General features: G+C 43.3%; 1 protein-coding gene across 1 annotated transcript; it reads left to right on the forward strand.

Annotated features, from left to right (window-relative positions):
- The first annotated feature begins 5718 nt into the window (after positions 1-5718).
- LOC307206535 (thioredoxin-like) lies at positions 5719-16886 on the forward strand. The gene is made up of 5 exons (XM_079959902.1): positions 5719-5823; positions 7575-7675; positions 14246-14305; positions 16453-16518; positions 16760-16886. The coding sequence occupies exons 1-5, from the start codon at positions 5781-5783 to the stop codon at positions 16820-16822; spliced, it is 333 nt and encodes a 110-aa protein (XP_079816028.1). The 5' UTR covers positions 5719-5780; the 3' UTR covers positions 16823-16886.
- Positions 16887-17110: the final 224 nt, after the last annotated feature.

Consider the following 17110-nt stretch of genomic DNA (forward strand, 5'->3'; position numbering starts at 1 on the left):
AACAACAACAACAAACTGTTGATGTGCATAATTTATGCTGGTTTTACTAGCTATGGCAGGAAGCATGCCAGATGCCCTAAAGGCCCATTCACAACCCCTGGAAATGTTACTTGGCTATATCTCTGGTTTCTGAGATTACAGTCAGGGCTGTCTTAAGCATCTCTGGCACCGTGGTGCAAAGATCCCTCTGGTGCCACACACACCCCTTCCCCAGAGTTGTCAACCTTTTCCCAAGCCTCTGTGGGGATCGCTCTCCTCCCAGCCCACCAGCCATATAGTTGGCGGAGCACAGCTGCCGGGCTTGCAGGGAAAGGGGAGGCCACTGGCAAAGCCATGCAGCTCCCCCACTCGCTGGGGCGCCGCCTGAAAGGCCAGCACCCTGGCGCAAGGCGACTGTAAGCCCAATAGGAAAAACGGCTCTGATTACAGTATGTAACACATCCACACCTTCAAGTACAGTGGCACCTCGGGTTACATACGCTTCAGGTTACATACACTTCAGGTTACAGACTCCGCTAAACCAGAAATAGTGCTTCAGGTTAAGAACTTTGCTTCAGGATGAGAACAGAAATTGTGCTCTGGCAGCGCAGCAGCAGCAGGAGGCCCCATTAGCTAAAGTGGTGCTTCAGGTTAAGAACACTTTCAGGTTAAGTACGGACCTCCGGAACAAATTAAGTACTTAACCCGAGATACCACTGTATATATCTTCACAGCATAAGGTCTAGATCTTGCCTTTCTAAAAAGAAATGAAAGCTGAAATTCCATGGAAGCCAAAATCTCCATCCAGGACCACATTTTGCATTCCTGCAAAATGGTAGCATTTGCACAGCCCTGGGGGAAAGTTCTCACATTAATTTTAAACTCCCGGAGACATTTCAAACAGCAGGAAATGGTTGACACTCACTGCTAAAAGAAGACATGTGCTAAGCAGATCACTATCAACAGAATAATATTAAAAGTTCCAATGCATTTAAGCAGTAAGACCTGTTTGACTTATGGTGAGTTGTTTACTGCAAGTTACATTGTGAGAAAAACAGGATTTTAACAAAGTGGGCAGTACTGAGTCCCACTAACTTCAATGCTTAACTTTCTATCGTGAAATCAGAGGGAATTAGAAGCCAACAGGATAAGCATCTTCCCTTCCATTGCTCTCCCTTCTTCATCTGCTGTTTCTTAAGAATTTAAGTGCCATGCACAGAGATGGTGCTATATCAATAAATCAAGCCTCTTTACATTTGCACTATGAAGTGTTGGCTAACTAACAAATCCTTTTAATATTGGATAGGAGGATGGCGTAAGGAGATGTCATCCTTCACTCCAGGAGACTCTCACACATTTTCTTTTTTTAATTCTTTTGGGTTTTCTCAGAATTGCTGGTACCTTTACAGCCCTCCGTGGCTCAACAAGAGTTCCTGACTTTCATACCTTCCCCAAAATGCATGGTTTTGGATGCCATGCCCCAAAAAAGCACAGCCTGAAATCGTGCAAAATTGTGGCGGCTGTCCTCTCGCGAGAAAAAACTTCCTCGTTTTTCCCCAGGACAGTTGACAGGTATGGACTTTTTATTTCAAAATTCTGGTACCCAGGTCAGGCAAAAGGCAAAATCTCGGGCAGGTGGTGGTTATGCAGGGCGCCAGTTGTGAAACATCTGTCCGCAGGAGGTCATTATCATGTTGCTAGGAAAGGACAAATTGCCCGATTTTTATTTCTCTCAGTTCCTTGTTTTTCTAATCTTAAATTCAATTCTCCACATTTCTGCAGCACTGCGGATGTTAAAAAAAAAAAAATCCTCACGAAAATTCCACAGCATTTTAGTGTGGATTTCTCCTGATACATTTATGATTATTATATGTGCATATTTTGCAAGCCATTCCCCCTAATAGAAGGTATATTACTTGGGTGTTATGGGAGAAGCAGCCATGCAGAGACCATCACCAAACAGCTATGACTCAGGTTTAAGAGCCATTCTGAGGTGAACGAGAGTTCCAAGAAAGGAAAGTAAATGGAAGCTGTCCGTCTCCTTTCTGCTTCCTATAATACTTCCATTAAAACTTAATGGATTCTCCAACCTTACATCACCTCTGTTTACCAGCACCTGAACTGATGATACACACTGCCTAGCTGACAACTTAAAGTGCTCCACTGAGATGCTTCTCTTTAGAGCTCAGCACTGATCTATCCCATCGAGGGTCCTAGTCATTCGTTTCTAAACCCAGTTCCCTCAAGCTTCCTTACCATTGTAGAAACTAGATGGCCTCTTTCACAACACTCCTAAATATAAGGGATTGGAGCACATCATAATAATTATTATTATTCTAGCCAGATTCCTCACACCTAGAAAACTAACTTGCTTTTGAAGGTTCAGCCCATCCTTCATTAAAGTTACAAAACCTTTATTTATTTCCAATTACAAGGCCTTGATTTGCTGTAGGGATGGGAAAGTTGGGGTGTTGAAGTTGTCTTCTGAGTGGCTTCCGCTTTCAAAAGCACCTTCTTTCAGATCTTCTGCTGTGTGCTCTGTGATTTAAGGCCTGAATGTTTAACTCAAAAGGTGGGGCACCCCACTTCCCCACATAATAAACACGTTGCATAAATAAAACAAGTCAGGTACCTTGAAACCTGCAGTTGCAAATATCAAAGGATTTATATCAGACCTTTTAGAGTGGCAGATCCCAACAACAAAAGCCGGTTTACCATTTGAAGAGGGCCTGAACTATAATGAACTATAATGCTCATTAGACTGTATGTAGAATAGGTACCCAGCCAATTCTTGGTTAGATTGCCACTATACTGTAATTATTGTGACTGAGAATATCTGTTTCCGGGTGCCAAATTTTGGCTTTGCAAAGGTCGCCATATTATGAAAGAGTAACACCAAGTAAACTGGCAAAAATGGATAAATCTAAATCAAACAAATGTTGGAAATGTAAAGAGAAAGAAGGTTCTTTTTATCATATGTGGTGGTCTTGTAGTAAAGCTAAAGCTTGCTGGGAAATGATATATAATGAACTGAAAAGGATGTTCAAAATAACTTTTACCAACCCCCCCCCCCCCAAAAAAAAAACCAGAAGGTTTTCTTTGGGGAATTATAGATAAATTGTATAGAAATTTATTTATGTATGCTACTACTGCAGCAAGAATGTTACTTGCCCCAAAATGGATAGAAGAAGAAGTCCCAGTAAAGGAAGAACGGATAAAAAAAAGTATGGACTATGCAGAAATGGCGAAACTTACCGGAAAAATAAGAAATCAAGATAACAAACTTTTAATAAAAGAATGGAAATGCTTTATTGAATGTTTATAGATAAATTGCAAACAGATAAAAACATTAGCAGGATTATTGTAATACCCTGCAGTTTTATAAGAGTATGTATTTATAGTAGATAACTAAATGAGCAAGTTAAGTGAATTGGATATGCAGAAGATATTAAAAAATAAATTTAAGGAACCGCAGAAAGAGGGGGAGGGAAGTCAAATTTTGAAATGATAAATGGATTGTAAAACGAATGAAATGTATAAATTTGAAAAGTATAAATAAACAAACAAATAAATAAATAACATATTATGAAAGAGTACAAAAGTCTGCCCGGATAGTTGGGAAGGGGAATTACTTGAAACTGGGTGAAGGAAGAGGCTCTCTACTTGTTTTTTTGGTTTTTTTTTACTTTTATTTTGCTTTAAACAGGTACATATAAATATAGACAACCAAAATTACAAAGGAAAATTCCTTAATAGTAATGGGGAAAAAAAACTACAAAAAAACTACAAAAAATATTGAAGTACATGACACGGAACATAAGCAACTATGGGAAAGATAAAAGAAAAGAAAAAAGAAAAAATAGGGGGGGAAAGAAAAAGAAAAAGGAAGATGAGCCAAAGCAGGAAAGCTCATCTATTGTACACTTCCGTCAAGCTCACAACAGATCATTATTCTTATCAATTATCTCTATCTGCATTCCAAAGGAATCCCTCATCTTGGTAAAAAGGTAAAGGTAAAGGTACCCCTGCCCGTACGGGCCAGTCTTGACAGACTCTGGGGTTGTGCGCCCATCTCACTTAAGAGGCCAGGGGCCAGCGCTGTCCGGAGACACTGGTCACGTGGCCAGCGTGACATTGCTGCTCTGGTGAGCCAGAGTCGCACACGGAAACGCCGTTTACCTTCCCGCTGGTAAGCGGTCCCTATTTATCTACTTGCACCCGGAGGTGCTTTCGAACTGCTAGGTTGGCAGGCGCTGGGACCGAGCAGCGGGAGCGCACCCCGCCGCAGGGATTCGAACCGCCGACCTTTCGATCGGCAAGCCCTAGGCGCTGAGGCTTTAACCCACAGCGTATCAGGGAACATTTCTCTATGTGGTATCATTCTAAACATAGCCAGATCTTTCTTGTTGAGCCCTTGTCCCCTAAATAATTATTTAAACATTCCCATTCTTCTTTCACCAATTTTTTAGGTTTATCTCTTATTGCATCTGTCAGCTTTGCGAGCTCCAAGTACTCGCACAATTTGACTACCCAGTCCTCTTTAGTGGGTGTATTTTTATCTACTCTCTACTTGTATTAAGGTTTGTCTGCCTAATTTCACACAAACAGGAAAAAGTGCCAAGTTATGAGGGAATTTCTGAAATGGAAAATCGGAGCCTCAGCAAGCCACCTGCACGTGAGATACACTGCAACCTAGCAAACACCACGTGGAAATTCTGTATGTCATGAGGCAAGTATAACGTTTGGACCTCATTTCCTATAAAGCCATAACTGTTGACGGAGTCAAGAATCAGTAAGGATTAAGAACAAGGTCTCAACAACCTAAACCTCAGCAAATCTCTCCCCACAAAATGTGTTCAGTTCAACAGGGCTTTTAACCCCTGAGTGAATGCAACCAGTGCCAGATTTACATATAAACTAAACAAGCTATAGCTTAGGGCCCCACTCTCTTGCCCCCCCCCCAAAAAAAAATTAAAGAAAAAAAACCTGGATGTACATTTGCAAAATATAAGATAAAAAACAAATAAAATAAAACCTACATACAGCAGCAGTGTTTTGTGTTGTGTAGGCTCCTATAGTGTAAGTCATGGGCCCTGCTAGCTAGCCTGCTCCCTAAAATATCACTGGTTTGTTCATTTCTATATATAGGGTGCCTACATTCTGCATGGACTGGTGGCATGGCAACATGTGCAAATGGCTTTAGATACCTATTGGGTCCATAAAATGCCATATAGCATATATTCAACACAAAAAACAGCGACAATTTGTTGTTGACAAAGGACAGCTGGACACATACAGTGGTACCTCAGGTTACATACGCTTCAGGTTACATACGCTTCAGGTTACAGACTCCGCTAACCCAGAAATATTACCTCAGGTTAAGAACTTTGCTTCAGGATGAGAACAGAATTCGTGCTCCGGCGGCACAGTTGCAGCAGGAGGCCCCATTAGCCAAAGTGGTGCTTCAGGTTAAGAACAGTTTCAGGTTAAGAATGGACCTCCGGAATGAATTAAGTACTTAACCCAAGGTACCACTGTAAAGGGCCCCATTGCCTTCAGTAGCTTAGGGCCTCATCAAACCGAAATCTGGCCCTGAATGCAACCCGCTCCAGGCCTTCCCCAGTGACAGCTAGGAGGCCCTCCATGAAAGCCATGAGAAGTAATTGTGTAGCTGAATATTGAGAGGGTTTGAGCTGGCACACTTCTCTATGTCATAAAAGCATCCTGGCAACCTGATCTGACTTTGAATCACTTGCTGATGATAAAATTTGTGGGGGAGAAAATAGCTTGAAGAGGACCTAATGGAGGAATCTGCGGTGCTACCGAATATACGCAATCGGGCAAGTGTTTGAATTCATGCTACTATAGAATTAGCTTGATGTCTCATTGAAAGCCAAGTAGATAACTGGAAGAAATTCAGCCAAAGCTTGCCAAATCTGCAGAAATTGATGAATAAGCATTTTCCCCTTCTCACTCCTCCACCCTCACCCCCTTTCTGGACACGGTGATGGGTGAAACAGAATTTTGCCTTTTAGCCATTTGCAAAGATGCTCATGGTGTCAGATTGCTCAGTGCCTTGTAAAATGCTGAGCCTAGGGTTGCCATACATCCGGAATTTCCCTGACATATCCGGAATACTGCAGCTGCAAGCAGTGTCCGGGCAAAAATCGCCGAAACGTCAGGAAAAATCCAGGCGTATGGCAGCCCATGTCTTCTTTGCAATTTTGCAAAAAAAATAAAAATAAAAAAAAATACTCTGTCCGAATTTTCACTTTTTGAAATATGGCAATCCTAGCTGAACCTGTATCTTTAGAGCTCAACAGGCAATCATAGCCATGTTTTCTCAAAAGCAAATTCCCATTGAGTTCCGTGAAGCTTCCTGCGAGAAAAGTGGCTATAGGTTACAGCCCTGATTCTTAGTCACTTAGCACGTCATCATAAGCAAGAGGTAAGTTGTTAAGAAAAGAAAAGAAAGAAAGAAAGAAAAGAATCACAATTTATCATTTTAAAATGTACTGGGTCTTGCTTTTGGTCCAATCATGACGGAGCAGTTTTGCAGAAAACTCTACTCCGGTTTGGGGTGAATTTTCTCCTGTATTGGGGCAACTTGGCAAAACAGTTCTCTTCATCTGTGTGCTTTAATTTGACATCTAATTCTTCTTTCTCTTTGACCATGGGTATTGGCCTAGGTTACATCCGGACAAACCTGATTTTTGAGCATTCATTCTGATTCACTGGCATAATATTTGTGAGGAAGTTAGATGACACCATCTAATTGCTGAGCATTCATTTTGATTTGCTGGTGAGGTGGTTATACAAAGTTACCCCACACTTTTCAGCATATTTCCCCCTCACTTTCTTTATCACAAAAGTCTAATCTTTGGGTGAAGCAGTTGCACAAGGGCACTAAATCAGCTGTAGTTGCACAGCCTGAGTTTGCCGATGCGTGATTTAATCCTGACCCAAAATAGCCCTTTATCTATGATCCAGAGCTGACTCAGTCTTTACAAAGAGGGAAGTGATTATCGTGTAGTCTTGGTTCAAAGAACAGTAAACAAAATAAAAAGTTGTACAATTGAAAATATCTGTGATAAAAGGCATAGTTTGGGGGTGATAAAAAAATCATCCTCTTAAGAAACACGGAGATCAAATATCTGGGTGTATTTGTCACTCCTGCTATTTTAGGGGAAGGGAACCATTTTCAGTTCAAGTGGTCATGAGGAACATTTGGGGGGACTGAATGCCAGTGGAGAGGGGGCCCACCGACAAAAATGTGCAGCTAGTTACTTAAAGTCAGAGGTTTCCACACAAAAACACACTTTCCATCCTCTACACAGGCAAGTAAGGAGAATTATCTCAGTTCAAGGTCACATCCCAGCTAGGCTAAAATCACCTGAGGAGGTCGTAGAGCAGGACCAGTCGGGGGGAAGGGGTAACCTGGTGAAGGGGTATGGCCCTAGAGAGAGTCCTGAGGGCCAGATAAGAGAGCCCTAGAGGGTTACGGTCAGTCCCTGGTCCAGAGGTTCACCCCTTCTTGTAGTTATGTGATTGGCTCATCTGCTGACGGCCTGTGCCCTTGCTTTCCAAACAGAAAGAATTCAACGATCTACTAAAGAATGCAGGACCCAAACTGGTGGTTGTTGACTTTTCAGCAAAATGGTGCGGGCCTTGCAAAATGATCCGTCCTTTGGTTCACGTAAGTAAGTCTCGTGTTGCCGTTACAGGCCTTTCCGCGGTGCAAGGAGAAAATGTGGTTCCATTGCTGTCCTGATTTTGCTTTGCAACTGGGCCGATTCTCCCTTCAGATCATTGGAGGCTGTCTTGCACCAGCTCACATCTGTCTAACTTGGTGCTCTCCAGGGTCGCTGGTGCCTAAGTTATTTCACATCACCTCTTACCTGTTTCATTTTAACACTGGAGATGACAGGGATTGAATCTGGAATCTTCTTCTACCACTGAGCTATGGTCCTTTGCTATCTTCTATACCTCAACATGCTTCCCATGTTGTCTCCATGTTGCTTTCTTCAAACCTCTGCTCAGAACACACCTTTCCTATGAAGTCTTTGGCTTATCTCTGAATCCTCAGCCCCAAACAAAAAAAGAATTAGTTCCTCATATTCATCCCTTGCCAACCTTGCCTCAACCTCTTATCGTTCCATCTATTGTTTCATTCTCCTCACCTCTCAGACTTTACACTGTGAGCTTCTTGGGAGAGAGATTTCACCAGAACCTGCCATAGCCACTTCTTGCTTCTCTCACAGCAATAGTGTTTACAGTATTTAAATCCTGCCATCAAGTCAACGTTCTTACTTTGTTTCTGCAAATATGTTATAAAAGGTTCCCACTATTTTTCAAAGTCACTGTTGTCCTTTTCTCGTAGTCTGTCCGTCAGTTTTGCCAGTTCTGAATAATTCAACAATTTCTCTTGCCATTGTTCTTTTGTTGGAATTTCTCCAGTCTTCCAGTTTTGTGCTATCAGAATTCTCACCGCCGTAGTAGCATACATAATGTCCTCTTCTCTTTCAGCAGATCTTGACCTAAAATACCTAACAGGAAGGCTTCTGGTTGTTTAACAAATGTTATTTTCAACATTTTCTTCAATTCATTGTATATCATTTGTTATTGCTTACTCTTTTAAGCAGAGGACTACCTTGGCACCAGGAAGACCTCTCATTGGGTGATGAGATACCTACAGGCATTCGAGGGATAATAACAAAGTCAGAAATATAGGCATCTGATATTATGAAGCAGCCAAATTGCAGTTTAGGTGGAGAGCAAGTTGCTAATGTGTCTTCCCAGGAAAGTTCTAGAGATTGCAACAAAGGGCTTTTAGCAAAGCACTTAAAAAGTGAAAGGAGATATGGCGTTTGCTTGTTAATGAATCAAAGTCAAAGGTCCTTGGGTGACTCTGCTGAAAGATTTAAAAGGCAGCTTCTGCAGAAGCATGTTCAGTAAGTCAGCCAAACGTTGCTGCGCATCTTCCTGGCCAAAACTGTCAGTTAAAGGATACAAACAGTGCCGGCTCACTCCATAGATCCCCAAGTCATTAAAAAGGCTGCCAAAACCCTCTTTAAACACAGACTCCCCAGGTGTCCCTATTTTCCAGGGACAATCCCAGATTTACAGAAGCCGTCCGAGTTTCTGATTTGATCCCAGAATGTCCTGCATTTCCTTAAGATGTCCCTATTTTCATCAGAGAAATGTTGGAAGGTATGGTAGGATGTCCTGATTTTCTTTGGAGAAATGATGGAGGGTATGGAGTTATCTGACCCCTGAGCCATCTCAACGCAGCCCTGTATAGGTGTGTTACGGCAAAATCTGGGTGCGAGGCTGCTCTGCCACCCAGCTCATCGGACTAAGTCCGTGGGTCCCTGCGGAGGAAAATGAGCTCAGCCGGAGACAGGAGCAAACAGCAGAAGATCCAAGTTTATTGCGCAACAGGTTCAAGGCGAGATTGAACAGTGAGAAAGAGGTGACATGAGTTTTTGAAACTCCCTCCATGTCCCAGAATACAGTGCAAAACACGTCATGAATACATTAAAGAGAGGTTTGGTTACACAGATTACATCATGAATATATTAAAGGGAGGTTGGGTTACACAGATTAACATATGGAGGAGGGAGGGGGGAATATGCAGAGCTGGAGATATGCACAGATAAACACTTCCTGGGGATGAGAAAACAATGGTCCCAAATATGCATAGTCTACCACCTGACATTGTCTGGAGGAAAGGCTGATCAGAGCGATTTGACAGGATTAGGGTCTTAACACCTTGCTTGAGGGATTATGCTGGACAGGGGAGGTGTGATGGAGTCCTAGAGAAATTGAGCAAACTGGCACGTTGATTTTCTATGAATTTTATAGATTTTAGTCCCTTTCGACATTGACAATTGGAAATAAATTGATATATTGTAGCAAAGAAGAAGGTGAAGAAGACATGCCCCCCCCTTCCGTATCAGGTGTGTGTTTTTTAATGCTTAATGTTTTATTATGTTTTTATATATGTTGGTAGCCACCCAGAGTGGCTGGGGCAACCCAGTCAGATGGGCAGGGTATAAGTATATGAGAGAGTGGATAACTCACTGCTGGAAGTTAAGCTACAGGGAACCAGGCAGAGGGCCTTCTTGGTAGTGGCACCCTCCTTGTGGAATGCCCTCCCCTCAAGGAGATAAAGAACACAACTTTTAGAAGACATCTGAAGGCAGCCCTGTTTCAGGAAGTTTCTGTTTGATGTCTTATTATGTTTTTATATGTGCTGGAAGCTGCCCAGAGTGGCTGAGACAGGCCAACCAGATGGTCAAAGTATAATAATAATAATAATAATAATAATAATAATAATAATAATAATTACAGTAGGGCATCTCTATTTTCATCCCAGAAATGTTGGTGGGCCTGTAAAACCAACAATACAAGTCTAGCGTAAAGACTGGGGGTGCAAGCACATGTTATCTGTGACACAGAGCTGCCACTTTAAAGCGATGCCTTTGCTTCCCCCACCCGCCCACCCCTTACAATATAGGACCCCTTACCCCCCGCATCGTGATGTCATTATATCATGCATTTTCCCACTCCCCAAAGCAGCCTCCCGTGATGTGGGAACATCATGTTCTGATGTTTCCCCCAACCCACCAGAGCAAATTTAGGGGGCACGAGGGGCACACAAAGGGATGAGAGGGAAGGAGTCGTGTCGCCTGCAACTGCGTAGTTGAATTCTGCCATTTGTTTTTTGTTTCAGTACCTTCTGCACTATTAAAAGTCACGGGAGCCGTGATCTCTTTTGCAAGATTCTGACACAAAGAGATATTCCAGAACTTATCACTTTGCCCTTGAGCCAGTGAGAGAGAGGGATCAAAACCATCTTAGTCAACTTCCACTCACAAGGTCATGTGGTGGTGGAATGTCAGCTGCTCTCGGGAAAGATAATTTCATTATAGAAGAACCTACAAATGATGCCTGTCCCCTCCATGTGAAAAACTACAAATTGTCTGCCTCTTGTTTTCACTCATGCTCACTCTTTGGTTCCAGTGTCTGTCTCCCTGTAAGTGCCATCCCATCTGTTCTCATTTGTTGCTTGGCTTAATCAAGCAAACACTAATAATGAAGGGTTTGAATTAAAATCTGTTTCCATAAAAAAAAAATGTGAACGACAAGACTTCATCTGTTTCAGACCTCATAACTTCACAGTATATGAAGTTGTTGTCACCAGATGCATAGGATAAAAGGACTTCTGTGATGTAGATTAAAAGAGGTGGTAACACATATTCCAGGTATGTGGGACTACTTCCTGGGCAAAGGAAACCTGCAGCTGTTCTGATGTTCCTGGGCTCCTACTTCCACCAGTCCTTGCTACCATGGTCAGTGGTCAGGGGTGAATGGGAGTTGTTGTTATTGAGTCTCTAGCCTGGGCTCAACTTATGAGCTCTCTAGGTTGCTCTTGAACCCTGAACTCTTGCCTTGCATTGACCTACTTTGCTTCTTTGTTTTGTTCTGCTTGCTCAAAGTGGAACTTTTCCGTTCAGTTCAGAAACCCTCTACTGCCAAGGCTGTCCGTCATGTACAACTGGGAAATGTGGACTTAGGGCTTTGGGTGGCTAGGTGAAGAAGAGGACAAGGCTTCTGCACCTTTAGTAGATGTATAGGTTTGAAGGAGGTTCAGAAGATGTAGGTGAAGGCTGCAGTGGTAATCGTAGGGCTTCGTTTGAGAGCGGAGGTTTTCAAGTTGTATTCTGAGGAACTCACATTCACCAGAAAGCTCATGCCAAAATGAATCATAGAATCATAGAATCATAGAGTTGGAAGAGACCACAAGGGCCATCGAGTCCAACCCCCTGCCAAGCAGGAAACACCATCAGAGCACTCCTGACATATGGTTGTCAAGCCTCTGCTTAAAGACCTCCAAAGAAGGAGACTCCACCACACTCCTTGGCAGCAAATTCCACTGTCAAACAGCTCTTACTGTCAGGAAGTTCTTCCTAATGTTTAGGTGGAATCTTCTTTCTTGTAGTTTGGAACCATTGCTCCGTGTCCGCTTCTCTGGAGCAGCAGAAAACAACCTTTCTCCCTCCTCTATGTAACATCCTTTTATATATTTGAACATGGCTATCATATCACCCCTTAACCTCCTCTTCTCCAGGCTAAACATGCCCAGTTCCCTTAGCCGTTCCTCATAAGGCATTGTTTCCAGGCCTTTGACCATTTTGGTTGCCCTCCTCTGGACATGTTCCAGTTTGTCAGTGTCCTTCTTGAACTGTGGTGCCCAGAAATGGACACAGTACTCCAGGTGAGGTCTGACCAGAGCAGAATACAGTGGCAGAATACAGTGAAACTCTTACCTGTAAAGCTGTCACAAGATTCTTTGTTCTATTCGCCCGAAAGGCTCCCTGGATGCAGTCCAGTTAAGCCTTGTTGAAGTCAGTGTGGCTTGCCTTCAAGTAAATATAGCTAGGATTGGGCTGAATCTGATTCATGTCACCAAACATAAAATCCAAGGACCTTTCCCGAGGTACTACTGTATGTCTATTTGGGTTTTTTGTCATCAAAATACACTGCAGACGTCTGATCACCCTGGAGACCAAGAGATGTGACGATAGACTGTTCTGCCTCCTTTCTTTGAGCAAATGTTTTGTGCCACTGGGAAGTGGTAATTCTGTACTGATTTGTCTAGGATGTTGTATGTGATGCCAATACAGTGGTACTTCCGGTTAAGTACTTAATTGGTTCCGGAGGTCCGTTCTTAACCTGAAACTGTTCTTAACCTAAAGCACCACTTTAGCTAATGGGGCCTCCCGCTGCCGCCGCGCCACCACAGCAAGATTTCTGTTCTCATCCTGAAGCAAAGTTCTTAACCTGAAGCACTATTTCTGGGTTAGCAGAGTCTGTAACCTGAAGCGTATGTAACCCGAGGTATCACTGTAAAAGGTTTGATGATGATGATGATGTAGATGCCAACCAGCATAGCGGACAAGAGGGAACCACGTGGGGACCCCATAGCACAACTGCCAGGAAGCTGAGCAGAAGTCCCTCAGTGCCAATTTCCTCAAGCAGTCCTGCAAGTAGGAGGGCAATCACTGTGCCTCTGAGTGTCCACCTGCAGAGCCTCTTCAGAAGGATACCATGGCCGATGGTCTCAAGCACAGCTGAGTGTGCACTTCCCTAGGTTCTCTTATGATACAGATCCTCAATCAGGGTGACTAAGGCTGTTTAAGTGCCAAACTGAAGCCTTTAGCCAGGTTGAAACGGGCAGAAATCAGAGGTGGGAAACCAGATTTGGTAGGGAGTGTACCTTCAAGGGAGCTTTGCTCAGGGGAAGCAGTTTGGATTGAATCCAAACCGCTTCCTCCAAATGGAGAAGGCAAACTCCCTCAGCTGCCCTAGGATTATTAGTGTGACCATTCCAGGGGGGGGGGCTCCCTGTCAGTGCTAACCAGAAAGCCCCCCTTGCCAAGGAACCTGAAGCTCCCAGTTGTCCCATACCTGTCCTCCACCTGATGTCACAAAGGTCCAGCCTCTTGCCCAGCCTCAGTTGATTCAGATGGTATTGAGATAGAGTGGAGTGTAATCAGCCTGTTGCCCATACTGAGCTCCAAGCTCCTGGTGTCACATCTGATATCAGGTGTGAGGTTCTTGGAGGTTTCAGTTTGTGCTGTAGGCTGATGTGTTTGCACAGCAATGGGGAAAGAGAGTACTGTCCCAGCTTCCTAGACTGCCCTTCTTGTGCTGATCTGTGATGACATCCCTTTGGTGTTAGCCTGATACTCTTAGGGTTACTCGCTCCCTACCTCCCTTCCTTCTTTATGCCTTCCTCTCGAGAGCAGATGTATTTTGGACCTCTCTTCTCTCAAGATGCAAGAGCAAGCAAGTCTTGTTGCTTCTCCACCTCCGTCAGATAGAATTAGGGATCCCCAACTCTGGCCTAGATAGTCCTCTTCTTCCATGCATGCCTGAAGCTGCTCACCCTAATACTTCCTCAACTCTTCAGTTTCTCTCTCAAATATAGGTGGTACAATTTTATATAGCAGATATAGGAGGTGCCTTACAAATATATATATATTCTGGCCTGAAAACACCACTACATTTTTTTGGCTCAAAAGCCCTTCAGTTTGAGAGATCATTCCCCACTGATATCAATATATATATATGATATCAGTGTGGAATGATCTCTCAAACTGAAGGGCTTTTGAGCCAAAAAAAAATGTAGTCGTGTGTTCAGGCCAGAATATTCCTCTGTGCCTGCTAACTAATAGATTTGTTTAATTTTGTTCTGTAGGAGTTGGCTGTTCGGTACGAAAATGTGCTATTCTGCATTGTTGATGTGGACTTGGCAGAGGTAAGCTACTAAAACCAGATGATGTTGAGAATTTCTGTTAGAGTGCAACTACAAAGCAAGACTTTCTAGATCAGGCCAGGGGTTTATTTAGTCTGGTATTGTTTTCAACAGGAGCCTTTAAAACAGGGGTGGGTAACCCCTTTTGCGAGCGACGTGGGTGGTGCTGTGGGTAAAACCTCAGTGCCTAGGGCTTGCCGATCGTATGGTCGGCGGTTCGAATCCCCGCGGCAGGGTGAGCTCCAGTCTTTCAGTCCCAGCTCCTGTCCACCTAGCAGTTCGAAAGCACCCCTAAGTGCAAGTAGATAAATAGGTACTGCTTTACAGCGGGAAGGTAAACGGCGTTTCCGTGTGCTGCGCTGGTGCTGGCTCGCCAGAGCAGCTTCGTCACGCTGACCACGTGACCCGGAAGTGTCTTCGGACAGCGCTGGCTCCCGGCCTCTTAAGTGAGATGAGCGCACAACCCTAGATTCGGACACGACTGGCCCGTACGGGCAGGGGTACCTTTACCTTTACCTTTAACCCCTTTTGCAGTAAAGGCTCCCCTCTGGCAGGGGAGGGTGTAATCATTTTCATAATTAAAATCCCCAACACAACAATTATGTGACTTTTTTAAAAACTGATGGATGACAGCTTTATATCCCTAGTTATCATTAGACCACGTACACTTAGAAACTTAGCTGTAAAGGACAGAAGGCAGGAAAATTAAACAAATAAGACTGGGGAACGAAAAGCCAACCTTAATTATTTTGCTCTCTCTTTTTTTAAAGCATGTACGGAGAAGCATAAATGCAGTTTTGAAATCTCTGAGCAGGAATAAAGTTACAATTGTCCATTGTAATATAGCCTAGCACGTATCTCAGACTCAAAAAGATTCCAAACTCCCTATTTCCACCGATGCTCAGGCTTTCAGCAGCTGTTCACATGATTTCCCCCCCCCCCCCAAAAAAAGTGTGCATTCATAGATCATGTCAAGTCTGGTTTGGCCCTTAGACTGTAAGCTCTCTGGGGCAGGAATTTGTTTCTCTCTCTCTTATACAGTGGTGCCTTGGTTTATGAACAGGTTAGTTTGTGAACCACTTGGATTAAGAATGCTGCAAACCTGGAAGTAGGTGTTTTTGTTTGTGAACTTTGCCTTGGAAGCAGAACATGTTCCGCTTCCTGTTGAGTGTGTTCCATTTGTAAATTGAGTCCCCCGCTAATCAGAGGCTTCCAGTTGAGTCTGTCAGCTGTTGAGTCCCGAGCACTCACACAACACAGAGGTGATGTTTGGAGCTTTTGTCTTTGCTATTTTTTTGCGTTTTTGTTTGTATGGTTTTTTTCATTTTTTTGACAGTGACTTGTTCTTCGTTTTATGGACTGACTTGTGACTGTGGCTCATTTTTGTGGACTGTGGCTTGTGACTTCGTTTTTGTGTCTTGTTTTTGTGACTGTGTGGAACCCAGTTCAGCTACCGGCTGATTGTGTGACTACAGAAATTGATAAAAGTCCCCCATCCAAACAATGACTATCATTAGTAAGAAAATAATAATAGTTTTAATTTTCATCATCTACAATACTGTCTTATTTATTTTATAGTACGGTACATTGATTATTGCCTTCATTTTATGGATCAATGGTCTCGTTAGATAGTAAAATTCATGTTAAATTGCTGTTTTAGGGGTTGTTTGTCATCGTCTGGAACGGATTAATCCATTTTCCATTACTTTCTATGAGAAAGCATGCCTTGGTTTAAGAACACTTTGGTTTAAGAACAGACTTCCGGAACAGATTAAGTTCGTAAACCGAGGTACCACTGTACTCTGTAAAGTGCAGTGCATATAATAACGGTGGATGAGGGTGATAGTTGAGAGAAAACGATGCTGGGAAGAGTACCCGCTGGAGGAACCAAATGGCATCAAATGGTATCTGAACAATTCAAATGTTTAGCAAGAAAAGTTCCTGTTTCATTTAGGCAATCTGCTCAGATGCAATATTTCCAAATGGAGTATCAAAATTTAGGAAATGTGTGGTGCAGCACTGATAGATATGGCATAAAACACCATACTTTGCTTTCTCCGGCATTCTCGTTAGAGATACTTACAGAATGTCTAGTGTATTTTAATTAGTTCCTTGACCATATGGCATATTGTTCAACCTCTCATCCCCAGGATGTGGCTGACCTTTGCAATATCATCGCCATGCCAACATTCCAGTTCTACATGAAAGGAGAAAAGGTATTTGTGGCCTAGAAACACGGTTTAGTGCTCTAAATTCTGGCCGGGGCTGCCCCTAATCTGCCAGATTCTGCCCTGGAATGAGCCATTCTGGGAAGGGGGCTACCAAAGAAATCCAGTCACGAGTCACCTAATGTCTGACCAGGAGGAGATGGGTGGCAAATCCCTGTGGGACCTGTTGCTTCTCCCAAATTCCTGGAGCTTCGATTGCTTTCATTTATTTATTTTATTTCGGTCCTAGATTTTTGAAATCACCGGAGCTCGTCCCAAAAAACTGGAAGAGAAGATTAAAGAGTTGATGTGATCCTTGGAGAAAGTTCCCATGTTATCAACACATATGCCGGTAGAATAAAATATCCAAGGGCCCATGGTCGTGTGCTATAGGTGCCCTCTTTCAGTGCAGCTATGTGGAACGGCAGTGGGCCACGGAAAGCAAATATTTAGGATCACATGTGGTGGAAGGACAGCTTTGACGCCTTTGTTGTTCGGTTACTGCATAAAACTGGACTGCAACTGGGTGCCTTCCTGCCCAGTCTGGGGATTGGTGGTGGGACGACAATGAGTGGTCAGAGGGAGAAGAGGGTGTTAGAAT

Source organism: Podarcis cretensis, assembly GCF_951804945.1.
Source record: "Podarcis cretensis genome assembly, chromosome: 17".
Lineage (NCBI taxonomy): Eukaryota > Metazoa > Chordata > Lepidosauria > Squamata > Lacertidae > Podarcis > Podarcis cretensis.